This window comes from Diplotaxodon limnothrissa, linkage group LG15, assembly GCF_057381915.1.
Source record: "Diplotaxodon limnothrissa isolate DT_005_m linkage group LG15, D_limnothrissa_male_GT1.1, whole genome shotgun sequence".
In the NCBI taxonomy this organism is placed as follows: domain Eukaryota; kingdom Metazoa; phylum Chordata; class Actinopteri; order Cichliformes; family Cichlidae; genus Diplotaxodon; species Diplotaxodon limnothrissa.
Genome location: NC_140610.1, coordinates 23,776,236 through 23,792,221, shown reverse-complemented (window position 1 = coordinate 23,792,221; position 15,986 = coordinate 23,776,236). Strand labels below are relative to the sequence as shown.

At 39.9% G+C, this 15,986-nt stretch overlaps 1 protein-coding gene across 1 annotated transcript; it reads left to right on the top strand.

Moving 5' to 3' along the window:
• The first annotated feature begins 1,585 nt into the window (after positions 1-1,585).
• On the top strand, positions 1,586-6,937 carry LOC146617565 (transcription factor E2F6-like). Its single transcript, XM_085372740.1, has 9 exons — positions 1,586-1,826; positions 2,247-2,549; positions 3,140-3,174; positions 3,344-3,399; positions 3,666-3,852; positions 4,098-4,253; positions 4,976-5,090; positions 5,311-5,461; positions 6,530-6,937. Exons 1-9 carry the CDS (start codon positions 1,710-1,712, stop codon positions 6,565-6,567), a joined length of 1,158 nt encoding a protein of 385 aa, XP_085228866.1. The 5' UTR covers positions 1,586-1,709; the 3' UTR covers positions 6,568-6,937.
• The last annotated feature ends 9,049 nt before the right edge of the window (positions 6,938-15,986 follow it).

The following is a 15,986-nucleotide window of genomic DNA, read 5'->3' as shown; positions in this document are numbered from 1 at the left end:
GAAAACAATCCTCTGTGATTTTTGTCCATATTGACGTGATAGCATCGCATATTTTTTTGCAGCAAACTCATTGCCATGATCAATCAACCAGTTTGAAACCAACTTTCTGACATGGTGTATTACCCTGCTGGAAGTTGCCATCAGAGATGGGTACACTGTTCATACAGGAATGAACATGGTCAGCAAAGATACTCAGGTAAGCTGTAACATTTAAAGGATACTCAAGCGACACTTAGGGGCCCAAAGTTTGGAAGAAAATGTCCCCCATGCCATCACACCAATAACACTATCCTGAACCACTGATAGAGGGCAGAATAGAGCCAAGCTTTCATGTTGTTGACCCTACCTTCTGAATGTCAGCAGAAATTGACTCGTCAGACCTGCTAATGTTCTTCCAGTCTTGTGATTCTCCAGTTTGGTGAGCCTGTGTGAATTCTAGCCTCAGTTTCTTGTTATTAGCTGAAAGGAGTGGTACTTGGTGTGGTCTTCTCCTGCTGTAGTCCATCTCCTTCAAGGTTGAACATGGTCTTCTGCATACCTTGGTTGTAAGTACTTATTATTTGAGCTTCTGATGCTTTCCTACAAGCTCAAAGCAGTCTGGCTGTTCTCCTCTGGCATCAAGATAAGATAAACCTTTATTACACGTGGGAAATTTGTTAGGTTACAGCAGAAAGTGGACAGTACAAGTTACAAGCAGCAAAAATGAAGAAAAACAAGGAACAGGATAAGATCAAATAGAGGGGATGTTGTCCAACAGGGATGACAGCTTAGCCTCCATTCTCTGGTCACTCACCACCTCCACTGGGTCCAGAGGGCATCCTAGAACAGAGCTGGCCCCATGGATTTGCCTGTTCAGTCACTTTCTGTCCACAGCAGAGATGGTGCTGCCCCAGCAACAAGGCAGAATTGCTGTTTAGTATAAAATAGAATAGAATGCCTTTATTGTCACTATACAGATGTACAATGAGATACAGAGCATCTCCTACTCAGTGCGAACATGTGGGAGAAGAAAGGAGGGTGAGGTGCACAGTTTCTGCAGCACTATACATATGAACACACACTCCCCGTTTATGTATAAGGGGGCTAAGTCTGTGCTGTGCCTCCTGAAGGCGACAGTGACCTCTTTGGTTTTCTTGTTGTTCAGTGCCAGGTTGTTCTCTGAACACCATGCTGCCAGCTTCAGGATTTCCTCTCTGTAGGCTGCCTTGTCTCCCTTTGAGACCCCTCCCTTAGAGATTGTTGTGTGAGCAAACTGAGCAGTTTGAGAAATCTGCATATTGCCTGTCTAGCAACAACAACAATGCCACTTTCAAAGTCACATAAGTCACTTTTTTATGAAGTTTCAAACCAGCCTGCTGAAGTTCAATGTCTGCTTGTCTAAATACAATTGGACATAATTTTTGCTGTACAAACATTGTAAATAACAAACTGTGATATGTGAATAAAGCTTTAAAAAGAAATTAAATCCATAAATAATTCTAAAACCACAAGTTCGGTAGAGGGCGCACATGCGTTATCGCAATCGTTGGCCTGCGTTGTTGTACTTCCGGGTGAAAGCATGTCCATTTCCGGCGTGGAAGACGACACAAACAAACCAGTCGTGCTGTGGCGGGTTTTTATTCCCCGTGTGCTAACGGTTACAAACGGGCTGCGGATGTGCGCTTTGCCCGCTCGGTGTGTTGAGGCTGGGCGGTGAAGAGACGATTACCATGGTGAAGTGTGTCGTCTCTGGGTGTCCGAACCGCATGGTTAATGTTAGCCGGGGGCTCTTCAACAGACCCAAGAAGAGGTTCTTCAACTTCCCCCAGGACCCTGCGCGTGTCCAGGTAGGGTCAAAAAACTTTGAGAGTTACAACATATTTACAAGCTACATGTTTGAATAGCGATCGTTAGCATCTCTTATATCTGATTCTACCGGCTAACATGACGCTAACATGATGCCAGTTAAACAGCTGCTGTTTAAATAACCCTGATGACATGTGTTAGCTCATTTACTACACAGCTGGAGTGAACAGGAACCCATTTCCAAAACATGGAATCAGCTGTGCTGTTTACGCTATTTAAAGCTAGTTTGGCCAGTAGACGAGTAAATATTGTTTTCTTTTTATTTCTACCAGATAAATGCAGTTTTAATCACAAATAACTACCAGGTTACTAATTTGGCCTGTATCACAATATCTGTGATGGAGTAAAACCCCAGCCAGTCAAACTAGAGATCAATAAAGACTAACTGTAACTGTGTTCAGGTGTGGCTTGCAGCGCTGAGGGAGACGGAGAAGCAGGACTCTGTGGAGCAGCATCTAATCTGTGAAGACCACTTCTTGCCAGAGGACATCTCGGATGAGGGCGTCAGCAGCGACGCCATTCCCATAATGCCCCCCTGCCTGGACGGAGCCCTGGGTCTGCTCAGTCAATGGGGGGCCGAGTCGTCCGAGGAGGAGGATCAGTGGGCTGCTGGAGGAGGAGGGGGTGAGGAGGAGGAGGAAGAGGAGGAGGACGTTAATGTTCCTGTTATACCTTTTGCACGAAGACCTACTCCACATAAGCAGGTAAGAAAATGTCTATCTCTACATTTCTTTGTGTGATGTAAAGTAAGGTCCAGTTCACAGCTGGTTGCTGTTCCCTGTATAGAGTCATACAGCGTCGGTCTGTAAGTGCCAAGTTTGCCAGTTTTGTTAAATACATAAAGGCCTCGATGACCTGTGATTTGGGAGTGAGAGTACTAGAATGTATTTGGCCTCCGGTACCACTGTGAGGAACTTTGGAGTCATTTTTGACCAGATTATGACCTTAGTTGAGTGGGGGGATAAAGGGATGTCACGTCACGTTGATGCATTTTTTTTAAGTTAAAAACTTTTTTGTTTTGATTTTGTTTACTTGTCAGTTCCAAACTAGTGACTTACTGAATATATATTTTACGTTGAAGACATAACTGAGTGTATAAGTAGTTACAATATTGTTTAATTTATTAACCACAGTGTTTGAAAACATGTATTTAAACAATCAGCTTGTAATTGATCGTTTCTTTTTGGGTTGATTCTTATGTTTTGGTGTGAATAAGTTGGTGTTTTATCACTTTTTGGTGGACATGAAATCATTCTGACTTTGATCTGCTTTGTTTTCACTTTTTGAACTTGAGGAACCAGATGCCAAGACGAATTTAGGAACAAAAAGGTAAAAAACCCCAAAACAACCCAAAATGTTTCTTTTTTTTTTTTTTGCTTTCTTGCTACATTTTACAAATGGCGGTCAAGTTGTAATTCCACTGCCTTTTCTTATCTTTTCAAACATTTTAACGATAAATGATAAGTGAATTTAGTTCATTTTTTATCTTTCTTTCCAGGGAAATCCTCAGTCATTTAAAAGAGATGATACAGACCAGGATATCCACCCGACAAGGTGCATCCTTCTTTGATATTTATTATTTATTCAGATTTTTTATTAGGGTTAGGTTAGATTTGAAATACAGAGAAGTAGTGGACAAGATCGAGTAAATGTTCAGCCAGCCAACTGGAGACTCACGGATTGGGACTTTAACAGCCACGTGGTGTGTAGTCCTAACCTGTGCTGTGTTTGCAACATCTTTTAGTGGATAACATAGAAAGATGTAGACTTAAAATGTTTTTATCCCCTTGTTCCGCCTCTGAGTGTCATGGTGGTTTCAGATGCGTCTCTGGGAGTTTTGACAGTGCGCTTCCTGGAGCTTCTGCTGATGTCGCCCGATGGCACGATCGACCTCCGGGAGGTGACGAAAAGCCTGCAGACCCGCAGGCGACGAGTTTATGACATCACCAACGTCCTGGAGGGCTTCAACGTCATTGAGAAGCAGACGGCCAATAAGGTTAAGTGGATGTGAGTGAGCAAAAGTTAATTTCTTACTGTTGAGTTCTGAATACTTTGTGCGTTTAATGTTAAACGCTGACAAAATAAATTTTTTGGTCTCTTTGTGGGTCTTCACGGACATCTCTTGGGTTTCTATCAGTAGAAAGAGGTTGCTTAAAGATGTTTTGTTTAGTTTTTGTTTTCTTTAATTAAACTTAAGGTCCTGTGCGCTGTCTGTGTAACACAGTGTAACAGTGAACTTGTTGTCTGCCCAGAGGAAGCTGTCCAATCTCCAGCTTTCTGCTAAAGAGCAGGCAGAAGTTCCAGAGAGAGCTGGAGAACCTGAAGCTGGTGGAGGACACACTTGACAGCCTCATCAAAAGCTGCGCCCAGCAGCTGTTTGACATGACTGACGAGTGGCAGAACGCTCTATATCCTTCTGCATTTCTATCAGGGACTCAGGACAGTTTGAACAGAAGTAATGAAAACAATGCTCCTGAATGTAAAACACGATTTAACCACATCAAAGTTTTCCTTTTCAGAATGAGCCTAAAAACAAGTCAATTTGCATGACTAGGTCATTTACAGTAAAGGTAAGAAGTTTGTTTTTGCCAATTTGAATGGAAATTAATGTAAATGTTCTTTATTTAAAAAGAAAAGTATGTTATGCTTGAGTAAACAAAACTCCAAGTGAGCTGAGACTCCTCTGGCTTTCTGTAAAACCTCTGAGCACCAAAACGTCCTCTCTTCATGCATGAAAAAACCTGCAGTTTAATTAAATGCCACTTGATGTCACACCTGCTGATACAGAAACAGCCCCTGGTTTGCAGAGTTTGCTTTCGAGATTTTAAGAATACAATTATAATTGTATTATTTTATTCAATTATAATTGTATTCTTATTATAATTCCATATTTGTGCTTCCACTGCCCCCTTGTGGCCATTACATTAGTTACTGCAGGTTAGATGAGAGAACAGAAAATCTGTCAACGATTTACTCTAGCTGCACATCTGAGAGCATCACTCCTGACACTCTATAAAGATTAAAATGTCACTTTCGTCATTGGCATGAAAAGAAACCGTGAGGTCTAAAACCACCCTGTAATAACTGTTAAGTGAATAGAAGATAGTTTTCTTTAACTGTCCTCCTGCACATTGGCCTACGTGACCCATGAGGACATCAGCCGGCTCGAAGCTTTCCAGGAGCAGACGGTGATCGTCGTCAAAGCTCCAGAGGAAACCAAACTGGAGGTTCCTGCACCGACAGAGGTAAAACAACATAAAAATACTAAAATATCACAGACTAGGATAAAGTTCATTTTCAGGATGATCTGGTCTCTTTTATCTGAGTTCAACTCCAATAAATGTAGCATGATTAAAATAGTGTGTAAAGTAATCATTGTTTTTGTTGTTTTTCAAAACCTGATGATAAATTTTTCTAAACATACGCTGAAACTCGGGGTACATTCATGCATGTGTGTTGGTGCAGGACAGCATCCAGGTCCACTTGAAGGGGGGGAAAGGCCCCATCATGATGATGACTTGTGATATTGGGACGGGTGAAGCTGTGACAGAAGAGATGAGCGGCTGCTTTGTGACACTGGAGGAAAGCCGGATAAAGACGACCACACTGCACAGAGGTAAAAGCAAAAAACAGAGTAACACAGGGTGATAAAACCTGAGGTTTCAGTAACTCAACTGGTTCAGAGAGACTGTTTAGTGTTGAGCTACACACCGTGTATAAATGAGCTCAGTGCAGATGACCATCAGGACCTGTATTTATCATGGCCAGTGGGTTTATTATGTCACTAGTTTTTATACCTACATATTTAGCTGTGGAGTGTACTTTAAAGAGAGATCAGTGGGTTAGTGAGGCATGTTGAGCCTAAAGTCTGAGCTTTTAGGGTCACATTATTGGCTCTTTTACTAGCTAGATCACCATGGTAACTTATGCTGATTACATAAACCTGTCTGGATCAAGTTATGTTCCATTTCCATTTAAAGTCAGCCAGTCACGCCTCTTTTACTTTCAGTATGCCTTAAGTGCCATTTAGACATGCAGCCTGTTGAGCTGTACTTTACTGGCATTACTAAAGTTAAGCCTTTCTGTCCATCATTAAAGTTTCAGAGCTCCAATGTGCAGCTGATCTGTTACAACAATAAATGGGAGCACTCGGTAGTAAATCTATTCAATTATGACATCACAAATGTGTCTGACAGAAACAGGCGGCTCTCAGTTTATCCATTTTCCTCTTAAGAATGAAGTGATGCATCGAAGTTGTCCTAAAGCAGAAAGCCTGAGTCACCGGAATGTCGACAACCACCGTTGTGATGCATGAAATCTTTGACTGAGGTTTTAGGTTTTGTCAAAGCAGCTAACATAAACAAAGCTTGGATATGTTAAACTTGCTTCGTAGTATACCCCTCTGATGGAGGATGCATCAGGAAAGCCCTTTCCTCCTCATGAGCCTCTGCACTAGATTGAATAACATTTCAGTGAATGCAGTGGGCCAGGAGCAATAAACATGATCAGATCTCAGTGCGCTCAGAAAGCTTGATTATGTAATAGAACTCTCTAAATGACTTCGAGTATGTTTTTGCACTTGGGTTCTGCAGTTTCTTTTATGGGTGAGCATAAACACTAAATGTAACTCAGCTGATGTTTGTAGTCTGAATTCATGGTCATGGTGCTGTTGTTGCTGTTGCAGAGACCTCGATTCCACAGAGTCCCACACAGAGCACGTAGCTACCAGCTGATCTCCAGAAGTTATCGTCTGATTTCAGGGTTCAGCACAAGGAATTTGAAAGCATTAACAGAAACTGCAAAACGTTTCTGAAAACGGTTTTGACTGGAAAGATCCAGAAATGAATTGTCAGCTAAATGATATTCAGCTGAACGTCATCAGCTGAGTCCTGGCATGATGGGGACTTTATTTATGGATCATTTGGCACCATGTTTCATGTAACTGATGTGGATGAGGACAGTTTAACCCAGATGTTTGGAGATTCATTTTTGTATGAAAGACTTTGGGGGGAATTGAGCTGCTGAGCCTCCATTCTGCAGATGAGTGCAGAGATTCTGGAGGCCTTGTAATACACATAACAGTTATTTACTGACGAACATTTCCTGTAAAATATTTTACCTCTTTGTATTTTGAGTTTGTATCGGTGTTTATGTCCTGATATATGAATATTTTCATCTTGGTTTGAACTTTCATTTAGAAACACACCTCCAAGATGCTGTAATGAATAAAAATGAACTTGTATAAACCTGAGGAGATGGCTCATTTCTTTCACCAGCAGCTGAAACGATTTAAATATGTGAATTTTGTGACCCCTGACCTTTTCTTCTCTCTGGTTACACTTACTCAATTCTCTTTTCTGAAACACCTCATCAAAGGCCTTATGGTTAATTCTTGTGTTTAAAATAATATTGTTATGAAGGCTAGATGCATTTCCAGGAGTGGGAGCTTTTTTTTTTCTTTGTCAAGGTCTTTAATCTTGAAAACTGCATGGCACACAGACAGGCAGAAAAGACCATTCAATGAAAATATCAATTCTGGGGATCTGGAACACGGAAAGTAGAATATCTAAACAAATGTAACCAGCTAACTTCAAACACCGGTCATACTTTGAGTGTCTCCGGTGTTTTTTCAGCACCGGTTTATACACACATACAGAAAGACATTACTATGACATCCACTTCAAATTGAACTACAGGGTGATGCTATGATACATGATATTGAGACACACAATTCTAATCTTATATGACATTCTTAGCAAATTTACAGCAAATAAAACAAAGCACAAATTCAAAGTTTTTTTATTTTAAATTTTTTATTTTATTTTGTTTTTCTTGGTTTGGCGCTGTTTCTGAACTCCAAATGTCCTGTTGTAATTGGACATTTTGATGTAAGAAACAGCAGCAAACCCCAACAACACTTCCCTCATGGTGCTTTATATTGTAAGGTCAAGACCCTACAATAATGCAGAAAAGCTCCAACCCCCTAGAGCACGCACTTTGGCGACAGTGGGAAGGAAAAACTCACTTTTAAAAGAGAGAAACCTCCGGCAGACCAAGGCTCTGGGATGGGGTGGCCATCTGCCTTGGCCAGTTGGTGATGAGGGAAGGAAGTTGGGAGAAGAGTTTCTTTTTAACCACTCTGGTTTGAAAAGTTCATTTAGATGCCCAATCTACATGAATATTTTAAGCCAATTTAAGAGTTCTGTCACATAATTACATGCACGTGTCAGTTCAATTTTGGCGTGCACACGAGAAAACCCTAAAGATGATGTTTGGTCTCCTCAGTTTGGCATGTTTTTTGAAGGTTGCCATGATTAGTTTGTCAACCAATGAGTTGCTTGACCTCAGTATTGAAGGAGGCCACGTTTCTTGGAGTTCAGTGTATATTGTCAGGCTGAGTTGTTCAATGTTCTCCAAGGACATTTTATAGTTTTTGGACACAATTTTGTTCCACATCTTACCGTTAAGCCTCTGTATAGTAAACTCAACTATATCTGGATCTGCTGACTTTTTTCTTTGGTTCATAGTGTGCATTACCACATCTTCAATGACAGTTTTCACCACTTCCTTGTACTCTTGCCTGTTTTTAGAGACACTGAGTACTCTTCTTGGTAATGCAAAGAGGTGTTTTGTGAAGGCTGGGACAGTAAAGTTATCGAGCTGTTCCCTCAAATTAAAAATCAAATACTTGTCCTTGCAGTTGTGTGCTATGCAAAGATCCTTGAGAATGGCCCTGTCAAGATTTTTCAGCCGTTTTGGGGACAGATCCAAATGTTTCATTGTTTCAATTTCAGGCCAGATTTTCTGAATGAGGCGATCGCTGATGCAGTTAGGAGTGAGGCGCTCTGTGAAGAGCTTGTAATTAGAGGAGACTTTTTCTATGGCCTGTGAAACCACCAACTGGATCAGTCTGTTCACACACAACTTATCCTCCATTTTCAGTGCTTTCTCCCATGGTGATATTTCAGCCTTTGTCTCCTGTATTTGGTTGAGCTCATCTGCGCTCAGATACGTCTGGAGGATGTATCTCTCTGGGGTTACCGTTTCTACTGTCTCTGTCTTTGCCTCCGCTAATTCTTTTGTCTGCTCATCCGTTTTTTTCTGCATTTCATTTGTGTCCGTCACCATTTTCTGCTCTTCCAGGACTTTCTTATTTTCTTCCTCCAGGACTTTCTTCTCCTGCTCCAGATTCTCTCTGTGTGTTTTCTCATTAGACAGAGTTTCTTCCAGAGAGGCCTCATATTTCTGAAGTTGTGCGAGCTCAGCAGACAGACTTTCCTTCTCCTGTTTGAGGATCAGGATTTTGCTGTCACTCTGCTGAAGCTGCTGTTTCAGATGGTTCATCTCAAGGTCAAAGGTGATGGTATTTTCCTGACCTGAGATGAAAACGCAACAAGTCTGATCCCCTTTTTCGTTGGTGGTGCTGCTCATTTTCACTTTGCATGACACTGATTCATCAGTGAGTTGTCCAGCTTGGATCTCATACTGGTCCTGAATAAGGTTGTCCAGTGCACCTTTTGGCACAGTGCACACAAATTCTGCTTTTGCTTTTTGGTTGCTCATTTCTGACATTTGAAACAAAGCTAACAAAGCTAAAAACAGATATTGAGATAAGACTGAGGGAAGCAGAACAAAAGTTCATCCAATGAGTCGCTCGTGACTGTAAGTAAGAAACGTGCTTGTCCAGTGTGCGGTTTCACCTGCTTTTAAGGAGTTGAGTTGACTGTGACGTCACAGCCGGATTCTCTTGCCTTTCATCTTTGAAACTAACCCCGCCCACAGAAACGCTCCCTATTGGCTGATTGAAAATAGGTAACGCCCACAAAGAACAGGCTGTCAGAATTTCTGACGTCATGGCCCGATTCTCTTGCCTTTCATGTTTCAAAACGGGCTTTAATTTGCTTAAGCATTTGGGTCACTTCATCGAAAACAAACAAAAAAACAGTGTGATAAATTTTACTTAGGTACTAGAAACTTAGTGTTCCCTTTTGAGAGTATCTTCTTTAGGTCTTTATACATTAGCGCCTTACAAGTTTCTAGTTGATTTAACAGACATCCAGTTCACCTTGTAGTCCTGTTTTGATTATGGATCAGTTCTGGGTCTGGTTGAATTGGGTTTTAGTCCCTGTGTCTTGATACAGCCTGATTTTGCTCTGCCTTGCTGCTTAATAAAAAAAAAAAAAAGTTTACAATGTCCTGCATATGTGATATATATTTTTTCTTATATTAAGTTATTCTTTTTCAAACAAAACTCAAAACACAGGCTAATAAATCTTCAACTTCACAGCATGTTTTTCACTCATTTCTAACGATACTGCTCAAGGGAAGCATGTATAATGTAAACAGTACATAATTAACCTCAGTGTATGAAGAATACTCTCAATTTCCATGAACAAATTGGAGTCTATTAAATAGATAGGATACCAACCACTGCACCGCAGTACCTGTAATACCTACAGCATGTTCTAATCGCTCTAATAGAATATTATGGTCAACAGTTTCGACGCTGCACTGAGGTCAAGCAGGACAAGCACAGAGATGAGTCCAGTGTCAGAGGTCATAATAAGATCATTTGTAACCTTCACTAAAGCTGTTTCTGTGCTGTGATGAGCTCTGAAACCTGACTGAAACTCTTCAAATAAACCATTCCTCTGTTTACGTCCTATGTCTAATACTTAAAGTTATTTATTATAAAATCTTCCATCCAAACCCTGACAAAGACGAGCTGTAAGGGGCCAGCACAGAGCAGCAACCTGAAGATGAGGTGGGATTACGTATGTTTGCAGCTGCAGAAAACATGGCAGACCACTGTCCATCTGCCCCATCAGCACACTGCAATAAAAGAATGAGGAAGCTGGCCGAGAACTTCTACTCCTGATGCGCACTTTACATCCAGAGGACGACTAGAAGGAGGCCGAGTCATGTAGAATGTTTTAATCTAGATCACGTGGCTGTGTTTTGTAGCACTCCGAACTTTTGTCTGATTAGCCACAGATATAATGTCTGAAGGCATTACTCATCTTAATGTGGAGATTCATTTGAATATGCACTTTCTGATGTGCATTAAATCATTTCACTGTTTGGCATTTCACTATTCAAAATGAAAATAATTCATTGTTATCTGAAAATAATATTGTTATGAAGGCTAGATGCATTTCCAGGAGTGGGAGCTTTTTTTTTCTTTGTCAAGGTCTTTAATCTTGAAAACTGCATGGCACACAGACAGGCAGAAAAGACCATTCAATGAAAATATCAATTCTGGGGATCTGGAACACGGAAAGTAGAATATCTAAGCAAATGTAACCAGCTAACTTCAAACACCGGTCATACTTTGAGTGTCTCCGGTGTTTTTTCAGCACCGGTTTATACACACATACAGAAAGACATTACTATGACATCCACTTCAAATTGAACTACAGGGTGATGCTATGATACATGATATTGAGACACACTCTCACTGATGAGAAAGTATTCTCATTATCTTCAGGCTAGGTGATTGTAACCTGTCAGAGAAAGGTTGTGAGCTCCCAGTCTTCTTTCCTCAGAGAGCTGGACCTGAATGATAATGATTTATAGGGGTCAGGAGTGCAGTAACAATTGCAGTGTATGTGGACCTAAAGCTGGCATTAAATCCTTCTATATAGTCTCTCATACTAAATAGGTTTTACTCTTTACCTTCTTCTCATTGGCATCCCTGGAGCCCTCATTCCCTTATCACTTTATATATGTATATAACTCACCTGGTGTTGTAACTAAATTTCTGTTTGATTGCACAGCTCCAAGTCCTGCCTTATACAACGGGACACCCACATTTATTCATCCGATCTTCTTTCGTATGGTAAACCAATCTAGAGGAGAATGCACTGACTACTTATTGCAAAGAAATAAATTACAATACACAAAGTTGATCTGAATCCAAGCTCACATTTCTTTCATCCAGCAAATCTGTTCTTCACATCTGTTTAGATGTGAAATATCAGATATTAAGTGATGAATAAGTGGAAAAAAAGCTATGAATGCATATGATTCCAGTATTATAATATTGTTATTTTAAGCTATTCAAAAGGACTGAAAGAACGTCCACCACCAGGAAAGGAAAACTTGGCTTCCTTCTGGACCTACTGTGTTCAGAGTGTGCCATGTTTATGGAGAATTTGGTCCTAAAATGGAGACTCCAAGGCAGGTTTATATGAACAAAAATTAACCTTTATGTCCAGGTGGCTGAAGAAAACAGGGTTCAAAAGTTATCCAAAACAGAAAACACATGAGCCAAAAACCTGAACACAATGCACACAGGAGCAGAGGCTATCACAATAAGACAGGACACAAACACTGAGACGAAGACACAGACAAAAGGTAAACAACCACCAACTATACATGGGACACCTAACAGAAACGCAGAGTAGACACAGGGAGCATAGGACAGGAAAACCTTGAATGACTAAAAATGATAACTATGAATACAGAATATGAACAAACACATAATCTAAGCAAAACTCAAAACAGGTTCAAATCAAACACAGAATTTTGAAGAGAAATTTAAAGTCAAAAACTGGAAACACGGAAACACTGGCTCCGAAACCCAGAATGTGTTACGATTCTGTACAAGTGGCAGATAACGACACAGACTGATGCCAAAATAAAAGCTTCTGAGAAATGTATGTGCAGCATAAGATAATGCTTACACACAGCCAGTAATAAGGAATTTATTTATAGACTATTACATTTTACAGTAGAATTAGCTTTATTATTTATTATTATTTATACATTTTATGATGGAAAGCACAGACTAAAATCTGCTGTGAGAAAATGTGTTAAAATAAGCAGAGTATGTGGCTTGGCCTGATGGACCAATCTCCTAGCTGGCTTTACTCTGTACATTCAAGTCCATGTTCACCATGTCTCTGTGTAAGCTGTGAGCAAATCTAGTTTTTGATAAAATATGCAGCAGTTGTAAGATGATTGTTTGCCCTGAACACCGTCTGACTCAGTTATGATTTTGAATACCCTGAAAACTCGGCTTCAAATATGGACAGTTGCTCTGGAGTTAATGATACCAGCTCGTTTCTTTTTTTACAACCATCTGATCCCTTTACAACACCACCACCCAGTGGACAGACGTCATCACTGCATCATGATCAACAAAACCGTTCCGAGGTCAAATGTAAGCATGTAATAGCTTTTTATTTCATTTATTTTACCTGTATAAGATAAGATCCAGCATAAACTATTCGTTACGTAGGTATCATGTACATTGTATTATTTGCTTGTAATTATTAATAAACATGTAAATATTAATTAATGAAGACCAGAGTTCAGCAAAACTGTTGCAGCTGGAGATGGTTTGAATCACTTATAGACTGTCGGGTAGCTTCATCTATACAAATATAGAAGAAACACGTCTATTTTCTCAGTTTAGAATCACGAATTAACCCCACACGTCTTTGGACTGGACTGTGGGAGGAATGTGGAGGACAGGGAGAACATACAGGCACAGAACACAGGACCTTTTTACTGTAAGGCTGTGTGCTAACCACTGCACCACCATGCCACTGTGCTAACAAAGCCTAGCCTCTGTGACCCTGAATTGTTATGATCAGTGGTCCCCAAAAAAAAGTTAAGTTAAATTAGGATACAGCATTTTAGGAGCTTAGTGTAGACTAAAGATCCTACAGTTTTACAAGTTGCTGAAAGACCTTATTATATGACTAATGGGCTGAAGCCCTAAAACATCAGAGTATCAAGACTATTTTGTTTTTGGACTTTCAGCACTGACAGACTTTGTTCTGGGATCTTTCCAGTAAATCTTCTTTACTAACCAAACAGAAAGCACTCAGTGAATGGGTTAAAATAACACTATCAAGCATTGGACAATAACCAACAAAAATATTTTTCTCCCAATTATTATTATTTTTAGTCATTAAATATCCCCAGACTATATAAAAATGTACTTGTAGCAGTTACAGTGTCTTCTTTCTGTATTTGTGTTGGTGACACTGGGAGTTCCTGCAGCCATGCTTCCAAGCATCAGAGGACGCACTGAAAACATGTTGAGACACACTTGGCTCTGGGATTTCTGGCACTCAGTTCAGGGAAAATAGCCAATCTGCATGTAACATGGAGACAGGTGGTTTCCTATTGGTTTTGGCATGACCAGTTTAACCTTTATGAGAGTTTGTTCTAGGACAAGGGAGGAGAGATGATATAACCAATGTTTTTTTTACACTAGTAACTTTTAAATGACTTTTTTCCTACTGTGCTGTTTTCCCCCTTTTTGAATGTAGTGTTATTATGTTATGTTGTGAATGTGTGAATAAGACTTTAGACTTGGCACAGAAGTTTGCTTGTTTAGTGCAAAAAAACCCAACAACAGCAAAATTATGACAAGCAAATGATAATAATGATGAGGAATAATGATAAATGAAAAGGGAATTCATTGGTTTCTATTCATTTGAAGTATTCAAATTCTCGTAAAAGATGCAAACAAATAGGAGTTTACATGAATACTGAAAATAATTTTGTGCCACTAAAAACTCTGAAAAGAGGTTATGACAGAAAACAATAAAAGGAATGCCAATCAAACTTAAATTGGTTAAAATATAATGTCTATGTATAAGATAGTGCAGCAGTCTCTGAGTATTGGATTCTATATAAAAATAAAAAAATTCTCTTTGGATTATCGTGTGTTAAATTGTAAAATAACTGGGTTTGTAGATAAAATAGGACCTGATGCTGCTGTTATCCCCCGTCAACCAAAACACTTCACTTGTACTTAACCCTTTAAGTATTTTTATTCATCTTTAGGCATTAAAATAATAAAAATACTAAATAAAAATTCTGATTGAGGTTGTCATAATTCATGCATGACAGGGTTAAATAACAATGATTACAATGAAGCACGTCATACAACTATAATAACATTAAATGACCAGTGGGTGGCAGGGTATGGAGTGACACATTAGTGTCCAATGTAGTGGTTTATGTGCAAGTATAGCATCAACACTGACACGTATACAAGAAAACAGCCTTTGAATAGCTGCCCATTGTAGTGACCACTATGTCTGAAAGGGTTAAACAAACAAAAACCATTAAACTCAATTTAACAGTTCAACATCTTAACATATGGTTTGAACAATCCTGGACGAGCCCCCAAACATAGCAAACAGGCTCAAGGTAAATAATATGTTGATATGTAAGAGTCCACACATGAGATCTACTAAGTAAACACAAAAGCAACAATGTTGTGTGCAAGTCAGTATAGAAATCATAAAGAAGGGGAGGTAAAACAGTTAACTGGGCTATATTTGTGTCACTGTATAGGTCTTTGACTATGCAGAGTGAAACATTAAGTGTATGCAACCAGTGTACATGTGCTTACATGCAAAAAACAATGGTGTTTAACAGGAATGCTTGGAAGCCATGCATGAATAGAAATTAATGGAAGTGACACTACAAAAGACAAATGAGACAAAAACATCATAACAATTGTATGAAAATGATAAAATTGCACGATTGTCCAAGTACTCACTGCAACTCTGTGGTGAGTTAGATCTCAGAGGATAGATGGGACAAGGGACTACAGCAAGCAAAACCCATTTGAGTGTTTCCCTGGGCACCTAGCTAAGGTTTCAAAGTCAGAGATTTGAAAGTCGGTAAGTTTGATGTTAAACAGAATAAAGCTAAGAGTGTCACGGCTGTGGCAGCAGCTGTGTGGTGTAGAGAAGAAGGACCCAAAATGCAGGCACCTGCTGTGATGCAAGGGAGCTTTATTGTAGAAGGTGAAAATAACAAAAGCAAGGACAGAACGAAACATATAACCCAAACTGGGGAAACTAATAACAAACAAAACCCGAAACCATAACTCACGGAATAACACTCAGGGAAAAACATATGGAGGTGACACAGGGGATGAAGAGCGGAGAATGGAGAGCAGAGAGACGCGGATATTCACCAAGTTACATAGCAGAGGCAGACACACAATATAAATACACACCAGGTAATCAGGAAATGATACACAGGGAAGGACACAGCTGAAACTAATGGGCATGACGAGACACAGACCTTCAAAGTAAAACAGGAAATTCACAGACTGTTTAACAACACAAACTCAGGGACATGAACAGAGCACAAGGGGAGAGCAC

What these genes read in the sequence shown, in the direction of transcription:
- LOC146617565 (XM_085372740.1), top strand. Translation starts at nt 1,710, where the DNA reads ATGGTGAAGTGTGTCGTCTCTGGGTGTCCGAACCGCATGGTTAATGTT. An exon ending in CAGGATATCCACCCGACAAG is followed by an intron (nt 3,400 to 3,665) that starts GTGCATCCTTCT and finishes TGGTGGTTTCAG; the next exon opens with ATGCGTCTCTGGGAGTTTTG. An exon ending in GACGAGTGGCAGAACGCTCT is followed by an intron (nt 4,254 to 4,975) that starts ATATCCTTCTGC and finishes GTCCTCCTGCAC; the next exon opens with ATTGGCCTACGTGACCCATG.